Source organism: Myodes glareolus, chromosome 12 (assembly GCF_982192425.1).
Source record: "Myodes glareolus chromosome 12, mMyoGla1.1, whole genome shotgun sequence".
Lineage (NCBI taxonomy): Eukaryota > Metazoa > Chordata > Mammalia > Rodentia > Cricetidae > Myodes > Myodes glareolus.
In genome coordinates, this window is record NC_142037.1 from 30,708,503 (window position 1) to 30,724,441 (window position 15,939).

At 46.8% G+C, this 15,939-nt stretch overlaps 1 protein-coding gene across 5 annotated transcripts in view; it reads right to left on the minus strand.

The window, feature by feature from the left end:
• The window catches only part of Extl3 (exostosin like glycosyltransferase 3), a 93,148-nt gene that overhangs the window by 4,628 nt on the left and 72,581 nt on the right, over nucleotides 1-15,939 (minus strand). For all 5 annotated transcript variants that reach the window (XM_085698654.2, XM_048421776.3, XM_048421775.3 and 2 more), the window contains 3 exons: nucleotides 9,128-9,255; nucleotides 2,508-2,652; nucleotides 318-446 (listed from right to left, as the gene is read on the minus strand). In XM_085698654.2, coding sequence (XP_085554780.1) covers nucleotides 318-446; nucleotides 2,508-2,652; nucleotides 9,128-9,255 — 402 coding nt within the window. The remainder of the gene's footprint in view (nucleotides 1-317; nucleotides 447-2,507; nucleotides 2,653-9,127; nucleotides 9,256-15,939) is intronic.

Here is a 15,939-nt window from a genome sequence, read left to right on the forward strand (position 1 = left end):
CCATAAGGTGTCGTGAAGATGGCTGCAATTCCTTCCAGTAACAAAGCATCTACCCTTAGAAACCGCAGCCTGCTTCAGAAGTGAAGGAAGGACAGGAGTAAAGCTGTCCCCACCCCTCCTGCCCCGCCAATCCCTCAGCTCCATCCAGTGGCCTTAGTGCAAGATCCCATCTTACAGTCCTGACATCAGTTATGTAAGGGGTGTCCTTGTGCACGTGACAGGAAAGTCTGAGGGGTGGCACTGTCACAAGCTGCATTGAGACAAACAAAAGAATGGAGTATACATGCACACACCTTCCCACAGATACCAGGGCCTACCTTGATGGGGGGCTTCCGTGTGATGTGGGAGACAAGGAAGTTCATAGCAATATCTTCACAGTTGATGTACTCGTCCACCATGTCTCGGATGGCCTGGGGCATCACGTAAGAATACAGGTAGGCATAATACTGTCAGGGAAGAAAAGATCGGAACACTGTTAGGAGGTCTTTCACTTGCAGCAAAAATACCCATGGCTCTAGGGGCTACTGGACAGGTGTGGGAAGGTGCCCAGGAGGTGGTCACAGCAGGGATGCATGGACTGGCGTTATGGACTGAGAACAAGAATGAGCATCCTGCAACATGGATCTCCACTAAGAACATCTCATCAGCCTGCATCTTTACAGTCTACAAGAAAGCACCAAATGGAAGGCAGCACCCTAATGATGGCCAGTTCAGTGGTTGAGGAGCTGGCAAAGGCATTCTGTAGGGGTGGTGCTGAAATGGAGCCCAAGCCCCCTGAACACTGGAGCAGTGCCCACCACCTTCAGAGCCAGCTGAAGACTTCGAAAAGGAAAGTATATGCCAACATCACTCAAAAGAAATGTGATACGGGGCCGAGGTAATGGCACAAAGAACTAGAGTTTGGATCCCCAGAACCTACATAATTGCCAAGTGGGGTGGTAGCCTATTTGTAAATGCAACCTGGGAAGATGGAGACAGAGGACCTCCAGAGCAAGCTGGCTGCCAAAACCAACCATACCCACAAGCTCTGGGGTTCACTAAGACCCTACCTTATTGAATAATGTAGAAGATGACCAAGGATGATCCCTGACATCAGCCTTGAGTCTGTACATACCATACACAGTCTTGCATGTGCCCACACACATGCAAGTATATCCTACATACACATACATCTGGAAAAAATTAATATTTAAAAAAACTAAAGGTGCACACCTTTAGTTCCAGCACTTGGGAAGGCAGCAGCTGGCAGATCTGAGTTCGGGTTGAGGCCACCCTGATCTACATAGTGAGTTCCAGGGCAGTCAAGGGTATGTAAGAGACCCTGTCTCAAAAAACAAACAAAGGAAGAATGAAAGTAGAATGCCTCACTTACCCCACTTATCTGAAACGACGGCCTTTCAACAAGCAAACATAAAAACCTACGGTATTTCTTCATTTCTCTCATGCATGTTTTCATACCCTATGTTCCTTATAACCCAGGATACCGCAGCTCTGACCACACAGCCATTAAGAACTCAGGAGCCACAACAGGCTAGCACTTGCATTGCATATCAGAAGAAATAAAGAAAAAGGAGCAAAAACAGCATAAAGATAATAGTGCAGAAAGGCATGATGGTCGAAGGCACCTGCATTGTGGGCATCCAGTGAGTACAAACTCTAATGGGAAAACAACATCTCTGGGCAGGAGTGGCAGAGCCCTTGAACAGAGGACCACAGTGGACCTTGTACAGTGGCAATCAGTCTGAGGCAGAAGATTATCTGTCCATAGTGAGAGCCAGTGGTCTGCAGGCAGTCCTCATGGTCTACAGGCAGTCCTGGTCCTGACTTTTAGTTACTATATGCATGGTTTTGGTTGTTTCCTTGTCTTGAGATGGGTTCTCACTGTACAACCTAGCCTAGCCTCAAACCTATGATCCTCCTACTTAGCTACAGGCTACTGGGATTCCAGGTGTGGGCCACCACACTCAGATTCTCTGAGCATAGCACCCAGTTTCTTCAAATGCAGGAACAGCTTGCCTCTGGCCCAGAAGGGTATATTGATGTGGGATTCCCCTCTGTATGCTATGAATATGCTTTATTACCATTGGTTAATAAAGCCAGGCTGGAAGAGATATAGGGAGAGAGTAGGCAGGAAGACGCTATGTAGCTGCCGAAGGAGAAAGATGCCAGAACAGAACCTTACCGGGTAAGCCACTGCCTCATGGCGATACACAGATTAATAGAAATGGGTTAATTTAAGATATAAGAGGTAGCTAGGAATACACCCAAGCTCTCAGCCAAACAGCATTGTAATTAATATAGAATTAACATAGTTTCTGTATGATTATTCGGGTCTGAGCAGTCAGGAAATGAACAAGCGGGCTCCGCCTACAGTATATAGGTGTGTGTGTGTGTGTGTGTGTGTGTGTGTGTGTGTGTGTGTGTGTGTGTAAAGGTTAAAGGCAGCGTTCATTCCCACACAAGCTCACCCTTACTAAGGGCAGAGCACGGAACCAGCATTCTCTTACCTTGTGAAAGAAGGCAGCACCTGTCAGCACCATGGACAGCTCACAGGAGTAGTTGGAGTTGTAGAGCCAGGACTGGTGAGGGATGTCCCATGCATGGTACCGGCCAGGGAAACCCACAATACGATCACGTGCCTCTCTCCACACCCTTGAAAACACACACACTTAAAATGAGTGCTTTTATCTGCTTGCTTTGACCCTTAGACTTTTGCATTTTTCCTTTTATTTCCTTTTCATTTCTCAAAAAAAACAAAAACAAAAAAACAAAAAAAAAAAAAACAAAACCAGACAAGCAAATCAGGTTAAAAAAAAAAAAAACACAGTGTCATCAATAATCTGCACACAAGTGTCCCTCCAGTGTCTCGTGGGAAGGTCACATTGTAAGACGCCTCAGAAGGTGACAATCTGCTAAGAAGTGGGAGACAACCAATTCCTGTTTCTATAATTTCTTTAAAGTTTTGTAATGTACAATCACATGTAATGAACATGTTCCACGGAACATGTATGTAATTTCTCTACCCTAAGCTTCTCTGTTCTTCCTGCTCCAGAGAGCACATGTGAGAAGCACTCAGATACCACAGGCGATCACTGTGAGGAGAACCCATTTCCTCAGCTGAGCAGGGCCTAGAGAGAAACCCGCTGTGTAAAGCTGTCCACTGACCATCAGATGGAGGCATCTGTTAAATGCAAGAAAACTGAGAGAACTGGGTCCCTCTTTGAGAAATCTGAAGAAACGTGCATGCGTGCATGTTTGCATGCATGTGTTCATGTGTACATGTAGAGATCAGAGGACAACATGGTGGCATGAGTTCTCTCTACCTTTAAGTGGGGTCCAGGATCAAGCACAGGTCCCTAGGCTTAGTGGGCAAGTGCCTCTACCTGATGAGCCATCTTGCTGCCCAGAAGAAACTTTTATATCATTCCCAAATCTGTAGCTAAGTCAGAACAAACAGAATCAGTTCACAGTCTCGCTGGCTGAAAGCACAAGTTCCAGGAGCTGGCAGCCGCTAAAGGCTTCAGAGACTGCAGCTCCCTGAGACCTCCTGAGCTGCTTCAGGGTATTTCAACCCCTGAAACAGAGTTTGAGAGTCACCGATCTAACAGACGATAGCTCACAACTTCCACCACAAAACAGGGCCTTATAGATTTCCTTTTATAAACAATGGATTTTTTTTTATTGCGGCAAAATACCATCTTAATCTTTTTTAAGGGTACACTATCCAGACATACAAGTTAGGTCACCGTCACGACATCTCCAGCACTGAAGTCTCAGATGTTACTTGTCTTCCTTAGCCTAGCTCGCACCATATGTCCGTATGAACTGTACCTATAGTTGCCTCCTGTGAGCAGACCACACAATGGCTCTCTCCTCTGTTTCCACTTCTGATTGTTACAAGTGATTCTGCGTCCACTACAAAAGCTCTGCACAAGGGAGCCCCAAGTGGAGAGACCGAGGGGAACAGAAGCACTGCCTGGTACACATCCAACAGGGAAGCAATAACTAGAATATAAAGACCTCAAAATCAACATAAATGGGCGAAGGAAATAAGAAGTGGTTAATAAATGCATAGAAAACTGTTCAGCACCCTTCGTGATCAGGAAAATGCAATCAAAATTACCTTGAGCTTTCACATTACCCAGGCAGAATAGCTGTCGTCAAGGAAACAAACAGAAACTCTAGTAAGGAGGTATGGACACACAGGGCCCTGACACACACGGCAGGAGTCTAAATTAATCCAGCCACTTAGAAAATTGGCACGGAGCCCCTCAGGGAGTTAAAGTACAACCTCTACTGAAAAGAATCCAAGTCAGCATCCTGCAGAGACGTTTTCGGTAGCATTTCACAGTGGCCCGGTGCCCATTCATTCTTAAGTCGATAAAAACAGTGTGGCACACAGACACAGGTACAAAGAGTGAAATCATGTCATTTTTTAGGAATGTGGACGGAGTTAAGTTCATCGTGTGGTATGAAATAAGCTGGACTCAGGAAGACAAATGTTTCCTAGCATGTGCAGAAGCGAAGGGGAAATGACATGAAATTAAAAGAAGTAAGCGGGGACAGAGGAAGAAGAGGGGTAAAGCAGATGAGCGAGCGCTCAAACTGCCTCCTGCGGACGCACAGAAATGTCACAATGAGGTCCCTAGCTCCGTACAACTGATATAAGCTAATAAAACCTAAACAAGGCATACTGTGCCTTCCGCTCTGTGTCTCCCTTTCCTGCCCACAGATGTCGGTGGGGATCTACCCCTGGAGACAATGTGCCACTTCAGTTCTTGAAGGCTACGCCCCACATCCAGAATGACTAAAAAGGGATTCACTACTTCCTCACCATCCAGAAAAGACCAAAAAGCCAGAGTTGACAAAGAAGTCAGCACCGTCACCACCTCTGTGAGTTCAAACTCCTCAGAGCTGGGGCTCCTTTTCTCCATCATTCTTGGGAGGGGGCTAGGAGTGTCTGAAGTTCTCCTACCACCTCATAGCCACACCCACAGCTCCCAGCCCCTCAGTGGGCCTGAAGTGTGTCTTTCCACATCAAAAATACAGCCATTTCCCACCATCGACACCTGCAGTGGCAAAGACCATTTCTGGAGCTCTTCTAGGCTTTTCTCCTAGCGTAACAGGAAGAGCAATGGCTAATTACCACGGACAACAGCCCGGTCAGCAGGACTTTCCTTTTTCAATCTCAGCTAGCAACAGACTTGCTTCAGTAATCCACCACGTGGAAGGGGGGTGAGGGGGGGGCTGATCTTCTGCCAGAAGTAAAGATGCCATTTCTGTGACCTATGGCTTAGCAGCAAAAGGAAGCCTAAGACCAGGAGGGTCAGGGGATGGAAAGAAGGCAGAGGAACAAGGCAGTGGAGTCCTGTACCGCCTAAGATAAACCACCTTTTCTCAATTCATATGAACTAAAGCTGACAAAATACAATTAAAACAGTTTTGTAAATGCTACTAATCACTTTGTTTTGAAACAAAGTGAACACAGATGAATTAGAATTCATCAAAATTTAAAACTTTGTGCTTGAAAGAATGCCACAAGGAGGTGCAAAGAGAACCTGCTGAGCAGAGACTCTCTGGCATGGAACATATATACGCTTCTATCTAGAATAAAGAACTTTGAGAAAGCAGCAATAAAGAGCTAAACAATCTGCAGTAGCCATTCTTGGCTGTCAACTTGATTACATCTGGAATTAACGATTACATCTGGAATTAACTAAAATCCAAAAATAAAGGGGCACACATTTGAGGGGTTTTTGCTAAATTTGAAGAGGGAAGATCCACGCCTTATCTGAATCTTCGAGGCAGGAAGACACACCTTTAATCTGGATCTTTTCAACCTGGAAACCCCACTTCTAATCTGGACCATACCTCCTGCTGGAAGCCTCTCCAGAGACATGGAAGAAGAAAGCTTTGTTCTCTGCCCGTTTGCTCTCTCCGCCATAGCAAGTCCATTCCTTTCCTGGCATCAGAGCCTACTTGTTTGGGATCCCAGTGTATTCTGAATGTGATTGAACCAGTGGATTCCTGGACCTTCTGTTGATGGCAGCCATTGTTGAACTAGCTGGACCACAGCCTTTAAGTCATTCTAATAAATCCCCTTTCTCTACATATAGGAATCCATTCTTTAGTTTAGGTTACTCTGGAGAGCCCTAACACATAATCCAAACAAAAACAGGCCAAATATCTGAATCAACATTAATTCACAAATGGTCAACTAATTCATAAACACGTGAAAAGACGCTCAACATCACAGTCGTTAGAGAAAGCAAACAAAACTGTAAAGGGGAACTGGGGAGATGGCTCAGTCCATAAAGTCAAAGCTGACTTCTGGCCTCCACATGTGTACATACATTGCTCACACAGAAATCTATCTTGAACCACACCACTTCACACCCACTTAGGATAGCTATAAAATAAAAATCAGTAAGTGTATGCTTAAAGTGGCATGCTCACTAACCGTTGGCATGGAAAGTGGTGTGGCAACTTTGCAAAGCAGTTTAGCAGGACCTCGAAACATCTGCCCTCTGGCCCAGTCGCCCCACAAGAGAAATGCTCCAGTCCAGACACGCACATGAACAGGCACAGTACACCACTGGGCTTCACTGCCAAGTAGTAAAGACCTAAATGTCCATTAGTACAATTAAGAAAGACAACATAGGCCTGGTGGGGATGCACCTTTAATCCCTGCAATCAGATGGCAGAGGCAGGCAGATCGCTGAATTCAAGACCAGCCAGATTAACATTGTAAGTTTCAGGCCAACCAGAGCTACACAGTGAGAGAACCCCCACTTTTTAAAAATTATTTGTTTTATGTGCATTGATTAGTGTTTTACCTGTATGTATGTCTGTTTGGGAGTGTCAGATCCCCTGAAACTGGAGCAAAAGACAGTTGTGAGCTGCCATGTGGGTACTAGGCATTAAACCCAGGTCCTCTAGAAGAGCAGCCAATGGTCTTAACCATTGAGCAATCTCTCCAGCCATCCTGAGACCCTGTCTTTAAATAAATGAGGAAAGAACATATGGCACCCATACAACGGGAATGAAGCGCTGCCACACGCTATGAGACAGACGGCCCTAGAAACACAAGGTAGAAAGAAGAAAGCCAGCCACCAGCCACAGGAGGCCACTTATGCCCACAATAGGAAAATCTACCGAGATGTGAAGTTTAGTGGTTGCCTAGGACTTAATGGGGCTGCAGGATGAGCGGTGGCTGATGGATCCGGTTTCTTTTGGTGATAATGTTTTCTAAGATGGACTCGATGACTGTATAAAAATCTACCCAGCTCTACACCTGGATGTGGGAATGGGAGTGTACATAAATTATATCCAATAAATGCCACCAAATACTTGATTTCAAGCAAAATGTTCGCCATGGGTGTTAGCACTAAAGTAAATTTAAAGCAGCACTCCAACTAATCCATAATTCATGTACGTTTGTAACTGACATTATTCTCTGTGATGGAACAGGAATTAATAATACATTTTCCACAGTGACCCCAGGTGACACAGTAAATGCCAACTTCTTGAAAAAGTTCTGAGTGCTCAGCGAGGTGTTTTACTGACCTCACTGTGGAGGTTTCACACACAGACCTGAGCCCACACCAGTGACAACCCACTCAGAACCCCCAGCCCACTTCAGTCTCTTACAGGCAGTATGCCTCACTAGGCCACCTAAGCCCCAGAGCACCGGCACAGTGAATTCAAGAGAGCAGCCAGCACTGAAGAGTTAAACAGGCCTGCAGTCCACCAGCTGGCTGCCACTTCCTACAGCTTTGCTCTCTGGGATCTCAGCTCACTGCTGTAGATCACGTATACAAACTACAACTCCTACCATCAGGCCCTAGGGTTGTGCTGGCTTACCTGTTTATTAATTTGATTAGACACAGCCTGGGCTGTGTCTGTGACTGCTCTGATCTTATAAGGGGACTCATCCCTTGATGGACTTATAATGTGATGGTTTTATTGGGAGATGGTGAAATCCTAGTTAGAAGGACAAGCTTACTGAGGGCATGTCTCTAGAGGGACACCCTATTGTTAAGTTGGGAGCATAGCCCCCAGCCCCAAGGCCTGAGAGTTGTATTGGTCTGGACTTCAAATCCTAGGATGGGGTCCTAGAACCCCAGGGAGGGGTCAGGACCACTCCCACAGAGTATTTAAGTGAACTCCCAAAAGAGAATCACGTGGTCTCTTTTCCTTCCTCCTGGTGGTTGTGTTCACAGCCTCCCAGTTCCCCCTCGGAGCCACTCGAGAGCGCAGGACTCCCATTAAACCTGGATATTTCTTAATTTGACTTGTTTTGATTTGGCTTGATTGGGAATTTGCGTCGGCAGAGAGCTCGCATTAGGAAAAATTCCTAACACCTATCCTGGTCCCTTTCCATACTCAGCCATTTCTCTGCTTCCCGTCTGTCAACAGAGTCTCCTCTCCACACTCTCTCCTTGCCAAGCTGTCATGTCCATGTGCATGGAGCCAGGCACCTGTCGACGGGATGCTTCAAAGCCCAGGTCAAATCAGTCTTCCCCTGCGATGCTTCTATCAGGTTATTTTGTCATAGCAAAAATTAACTAATTCAAGGGGCATTAGTGAGAGAAGCCAAGGTTTTCTGGAAGTCTTCCAGCACACGGCAAGGACAAATGTTGGTGACTAATGTTAGTGTCACTACCACTGCTACTGCTACCACCCCCTTCTCCCACTCTTCTTTTCCTGTTGGGACCTTGTTCTCCACCCCACTTCTATCTTGGGGGCCAGTACTCTGGCCCTGTCCCATTCCTCACCAAACAGCCCTTTGTTCCCCCTCCTACAACACAAACCCAATCTCCCCACCTCTATTCTCAGCCACGGAGGCTGGGTTTAAGGGGACAGGCCGGCAGGTCCAGGAGAGGCAAGCAGCCCTGGCCCAGCTAATTAGGGACTCCCATCTCCCTGGCCCCAGAGGAAGAGCCTACAGAGATTAGAGCACCCCTGAAGAGGATAAGCAAGAGTTAGCCAAACCACTGAGACCTGGGACCAAGCCCGTCCTACGATGCCCTGACAGTCTCATAGAGTTTCTCCTCTCTGTCAGCTGACAAGTTCAAATTGGTTTTTCTCACTTTCACACTGAAGTGTTTGAAAATCTGTCCCTCACCGAAACCCAAACATGATTTCATCGTGGCGGAGGTGAGCATCATCGTCGATAGACAGTATGGCCTCTGTTTCAATCTCATTCCAGGGCAAGAATCGATTGTTCAAACTGTTCTTCTCAGTACGGACAACCTGAAAATGAAGGAGGCAAACACAAGAAATGAGCACTGCATCAAAGAATTCTCAAAGTGACTTTAGTCCAAATCTTACCAACGACTGGCCTGGTGGGTGACACCTAGCGTGTGCCTCTCAATGACGCTGCCTCCCACTCAGGACACAGAAGAGGGCCTCACACTAACCACCAGTCACAGAAAACTGACTTTCTCATGAAACACTGACGATTATTTATACAATGAATACAGTCTAGAAGATTAAGCATGTTTCCCACGAGAACATGAAGTGGCAGGGCACAGCTGGGTCCAGGTTCTAGCTCAGATCTAACCAACTGCTCACAAAGTTTAAAATGACACTTAGAAATACTTTTGAGTTTATCTCACTTCTGGCCACGCCCCTCCCACCACCACTCAATCTGAGAGCCTTTGGGGGACAAAGCTTCGGAGAACAGTATTCCTCAGCTTGCCTTTGCGGCGCCCACCCACAGTGCTGACAGATACCGTCTACAATGCTCACTCTGCATGCAGAAGCTTTTCCTTTCCTGGCACGCTACATGTGCACAGGACTGATTTGTTCTGATGACCAGGGAGCATCTTCTTAGGGAGCAAAATTTTGGTAAAAGGACAGAGGAAAGATGTTTCAGCCAGGAGATTTAGCTGAGAACACGGGTACGTAGACTTCTAGACCTGGGATACACGTCATACTTGGTGTCAGGAGCAGGCTATCCTCAGTGCAGGACAGATGGCGATGGAAGGGAGATGACCATTCTGGCTATCTGGGTCCCTGTAAGATCCTCTCTGCATCCTCGGGGTAAAATAATGCTTCCTTATTAGCTGGACAAATAGCTAAGGAACTTGTGGATTGAATAAGATGTCTCCATAGGCCCAGTTGGTGGCTGTTTGAAAAGTTTAGGAGGTGTGCTTGGCTAGAGGAAGTGTGTCACTGGCACGTGCTTTAAGAGTTTAGACTTAATGGGCATGGAGATGCACGCCTTTAATCCCAACACTCAGGAGGCAGAGGCAGGTGGCTCTCTGGGAGTTCAAGGCCAGCCTGGTCTACAAAGCAGGTTCTAGGACAGCCAAGGCTGTTACACAGAAAAAAACCCTGTCTTGAGAAACTGCACATACAAAAAGCTTAGACTTGGGTCATTCTGAGTTTATTCTCTGCTCCCTGCTGTGGACCAGTATGTGTTTGCTTAGCCTCTTCCCAGCTGCCATGTCTGCTCCTGTCTCACTTCCTTGACACAAGACAGACTCTCGTCCCTCTGGAACCGTACTCCCAAATAAACCCTTTATTCTGTAAGCTGCTGTGGCCATGCCGCTTTATGACAGCAACAGAAAAGTAGCTACCGCAGTGCTATAAACAAGGGAGCTACCACAGCGCCAACTGTGACATCTCTGACTCGTGCCCAGCTCCACCAATGGTGGACCATTACCTGAGGGGAGGGGCTAAGAGATTTCTGCTGTGAGTTCTGGAGACAGCGCTGCGTGCACATCTGCGCGATTTTGGAGATGGTCTTTGGGCTGGACCAGTCCCTTGCCTGCTCAACTGATGCTAACTTTGCAAATGTCTTCAAACCAAAGCCACCATGGAAAATTTATCACTAACTCCTGTTCCGACACAGAAAATGACATCAATTCCAAATGTAGGTGAAGTTTCAGATTAGTTGGAGTGCTGCTTTAGACAGGCCGCAGCACCACAGATGCTCCAGCCCCATCAACAAAGAGGGATCACAACTACCCTGCTCCAGATGTCAGAGCCCAGCCCTGCCCTGAACATATATAGCCAGTTAAAAACAAAAACAAAAAAGCAGCCCTGGTTTGTAGTCAGGGATCACCTAAGCTCAGACTCAGTGGTAACAGAACAAAGAGGCCAAGTTCTGGGTCAGGAGCCAGAATGGCCATTTAACAGGCAGAGATTGTCAAACTGGGTTAAAGAAAGGCAAAAGAGACCAAACTACACAGAGAGGGAGAGAGAACATAACACACATGGGTACTGCTCAGGGTAAAAGACTCGCCTAGACTGTGAGGTCCTGGATTGGATCCACACACACAGCCAGGAGGGAAGCAACCAAGACCTTATATCTCAGCAGCCTTTGTTCCCCAGGGAGCAGGAAGATGGCCAGAAGTGACAGGCGCCAAAGGCAAGTTTAGCAATCCCATCCACGTTAAGATGTTCCCAATTTCAGAGATGTTATATCACGGAAGACCATGTGACTGCCTGAGAGGATGGAACAGGTGACCACTCACCCAAACTGCCTCATCATTCCTTGGCTTTCCTAACACATCTGCACCCACTCACAGCGCTGAACTTCAGCCAGTCCTGCAGAGCACAGCCCCTCATCAGCCCCAGAAGAGACACACAGAGAAGTTCCATCCCTCAAGCTTCTCCTGAAGACTATCAGTTCTGTGAATTGATTTCCAGCAGGATTATCTACAACGTCCGAGCACTTGGTGTGACTCAAAGCAAGGACACTGCCAGGACTATTGGAACTAGGGCCTCCAAGTCACCAGCCAAGGCTGCATTTCCCAAAGAGCCCCAGGAGATGGCTCTGCACGGGCGCAAAGAAAGCAGCATGGCTGTGGAGCCTATGTAAGTAGAGGAGCGATTCCACTCAACCTCTGACAGCGTGAGCCTGGTGATGGCTCGGTTGTCGGCAGAACCTGGAGTCAATCACCAGGCAAACAGCCGCACTCCAAGTCCATAAACGAGAAACAAGGAAAACTGAAGTGATGAGGACAACCTGGGGCCCAGAGCACAGACAGGAGTCATTTGCAAACTACAGTTCACAGGGGTTTCTTTCTTCTCCCGTCCCTACCCTATCTAAGATAGAGTTTCTCTACTGTAGTCCTGGCTATCCTGGAACTCACTATGTAGACTAGGCTGGCCTCAAACCCACAGAGCTCCACCCGCCTCACCTCCCAAATGCTGGGATCAAAGGTGTGTGCTACCACACCTAACTCCCTTCTTATTCTTTTTTAAAGGACCTGAGCAGGGCAGACCACAAAGCTGAGAATCTAACAGCAAACAAGATCTGGCCCGGATTCACAGGCAGGTTTGTGCACAAGTTCACTAAAGTCCGTCCCTGAGATGTCTGCCAAGAAGTGAAGAGAAGGGAAATTTCTGATTCAGAAGCTGAAGGGGGAGGTTTTGCCTTTAACCCCAGCACACTGGAGGTGGGAACGACAGGAATGTAAGTTCAAAGCTACATAGCAAGTCCCAGGCCAGCCTGGGCTATGTGATACCCTGCCTCAAAACAAAAACAGGTGCTGCCTTCAAAGCTATAGTACTTAATCACTAGACTAATGCTCAGCAACTAACCATTGTCAGTTTGGGCAACAGAATCCTGACAGATAGACTCAGCCATTCCTAAACCCATGTGCACAAGACCAGCACTGGCCTCTCGGAGTTTGAGGAAAGCATAGCCAATGTAAGAGAAACAAGCCAACTAGAAGAACTTAGCAACATTCCCATTTTTGTTGTTTGGTTTCAAATTACAACAGGAATCCTCCACCCTGACCCCCCAAAACTGACAGTTTCTTCATGTTGTGCCAGGAAGGTATATTGCAGACTTAGTGTTTGCAGTTTGGTAACTCTGAAGTACTGCTTTAATTACAGGGCCGACACTGAGCAGAAGGAACAGCATGTAGTGCCAGCACAGAAATGTCCGACATATGTCATATGAACATGTGGAAGAACAAAAGGGGAACAGAGATAAGCCAGCCCTGCAGTTTCTAGAATATGGCAATGATCTTGTCAAATTTACAGATCGAATACTCAACAATATAAATAATCCTAAAGAATGATAATGAGACAAATTAGGAGGCCTCTTAGTATTTGTTCTGTTTTATTTTTCTCGCTATGTTTGTTCAGACAGGCTGGCCCTTAACTTACAGTCCTCCTGCCTCCACCGCTGGACTGCGGGGATTACTTGTAGGCACCACCACATCTGACTTCTAATCTTGCTTTCCAAAGAAGAACAAAAAGAAATCTACTGACTTACATGGATCAAGTTGGACAACTCTCCGTGCCATTTGCCTGTTTCACAGAGCACACTCGGGGCAGCCGGCCATCTGTTGCCATCCTTCACAGAAGTCTTGACTCTGTCACACGTTCCTTCTCAACACCGTGCAGTGCGCCAAGACGGCAGCACTAACCTACAGTACTCACCTAGAACCTCCACTGCTCCTGACGGTTGTCCTTTACATCACTAAGATTACACTGGCTCAGTCCAGCCTGACGGCCTCAGCCTCTAAGTGTCGCACACACAGCGCATTTCTGTAGCCAACCTCATCTCAGGTCATCGCACAGAGGAAGGATGGGAAGAGCAGCTGCCTCCTCTAACTCAGAGCAAACCACAGAGCTCAGGAATGAAGAGCATGAGGCCTGGGAAGCTGCACCCACCATGTCTCTAACTTATGAGCACCAACATCAAAGACCTTGAGGCCAAGGGGGCACTGGCTTATTCTCTCACTCACTGAACAAATGGGAGGAGCCAAAAGGAAAAAAAAACAAGGGGCAGGAGCTAAGAGTAACAGCTGCTTTTCATTCATAACTTTAACTACGAGGCTCATGCAGCACAAAACAGCCCATGCTTTAACTTCTGAGACAAGTCTGTTTGAACTTTTTAAAGCAATGCTGACGAGCCCTGTGATAGCACTAGTGAAACGGCACAAACTAGGGGGTGAGCCTCCAGGGAGACGAGGCACACAAAGACCACTCGGCACCAAGAAGATGCTGAGACAGTTCGTGAGCTGGGCTGGTATGCACATCTGTCCCAGAGTGAGGTAGGAGCACAAACTCAGGACCAGCCTGGTTACAAATGGCAAGCTCCAGCCCTCACAGCAAGCCTCTGCTTTCCAACCATCAATGCTGCTCAAAGTCACTGCATCTTGAGACTAACACAACCTCGCCCAGCTTGCTACATGCTTTACACATAGTTATTTTACAGCTTTAATGTTATACATTATATATTTATATTATTTCCTCATAAGCAATTGTATGCCTTTCCAGGAAATTTGAGCTTGGTACAAAAGAAAAGCTATGCATTAACATGGCTGGAAATCCTGACACTTACTTCTACTTTGGACATCAAGGTGGAAAACCTATTTTGGGAAGCTTTATAGACAGAGCCCTTGCTGGCCCTGACACCTGCCTCCACCAAGAGGGTCAGCAATTTCAACTGCTGCTCTAAATACCTGCTTCCCTTAAGCAGGAAGCACAGTCAAAAGGTGTGGTCAACTAGACTGAAATTCTCTAACTTGAAACTCTTTCCTGAGGGCTGGAATGATGGCTCAGTGCACTGGCTGCTCTTCCAGAGGACCCGAGTTCAATTCCCAGCACCCACATGGCAGTTCACAACTGTCTGTAACGCCAAGATCTGACACCCTCCCACATAAGTGCAAGCAAAACGCCAATGCACACAAATGTAGTTTAAAAAAAAAAAAAAGAAAGAAACTCTAGAAAAGACTGCATGCTACTACAGAAAAATATGTTAAAACGGTCCATTTGGAGAATTTCTGGCACTTCTAGCTAAGTATCATATTACTGCAATGGGCTGACCAGAAATCACTGGGGACTACTCATTTCCCACCAGATTAAAGAAAGGATTAGCTCTGGCAAGTTCTCTGGTGGATTTCAGTCATCACTTACTGGAAGTAGGAAGCCAAGCCTGCTCTGCCATGCACTGCATGAAGAAATCTGTCTCTCATAAAACAGCACACTTGAAAACAACTCAACAACACGGGTCCCAGTCACTGCTCTACTTCTGCAAAAAGACACTATGACCAAAGCAACTGTTTAAAGAGAAAGAATTGAACTTGGAACTTGCTTAAAGTTCCATAGGGTTAAGTCCATTATCGCCATGGTGGAGAGCAGGGTGGCGGGCAGGCAGGCAGGCGTGGTGCCGGAGCGGTAGTTGGGAGCTACATCCTGATCAGCAGCCAGAGAGCAAGACACGGGGTCTGGTGTGGGCTTTGAAACCTCCAAGTCCAACCCGTGATGCACCTTCTCCAACAAGGCTTCGCTCCTAATCCTTCCCAAACAGTTTATCAACTGGGGACTGAGCATGCGAACAGGTAACCTACCACCTACGGGGATCATTCTCATTCCAAGCACCACGACCTGGAACTGAAGACCCGAAAGGATACAAACTAACTGGGGAAGTCTCTCAGAGAACTCTCCCATTTACAGAACATACACTAAACATACACATAATGCTACTGCTGCTCAGAAAACACTGCAAAGGTAGCTGGGCATGCTGGTGCACACCTTCAGTCCCAGCACTCAGGAGGCTGAGGCAATGGATCTCTGTGAGTTCAAGGCCAGCCTGGTCGACATAGTGAGTTCCAGGACAGCCAGAGCAAACTATATAGTGAGACCATGTTGGAAGGGGAAAAAAAAGAATGAAAGGAAACCTCTTAAAAGAATGACTTTACTAACAACATCAACTTTTAAAAAGTGGACTAGACCCAGAACTCTTTTCTAGATGAATCATCCCAAAAACTCTGAATTTTCTCAAGCAAGCATCTAGCAATACACAGCCCACCAGACCTTCTTTATTTGTTCCTTTTTCTAGAAAGTACTCACAATGCAGCTGAGTGCCTGGTGGTCTTAAGACAAGAGCAATGGAGTACCTCTCCCAGCTGGTTAAGTGTAGTATTGTAGGCAGACACGCAGAAACCACACTCTCCCTACACACCC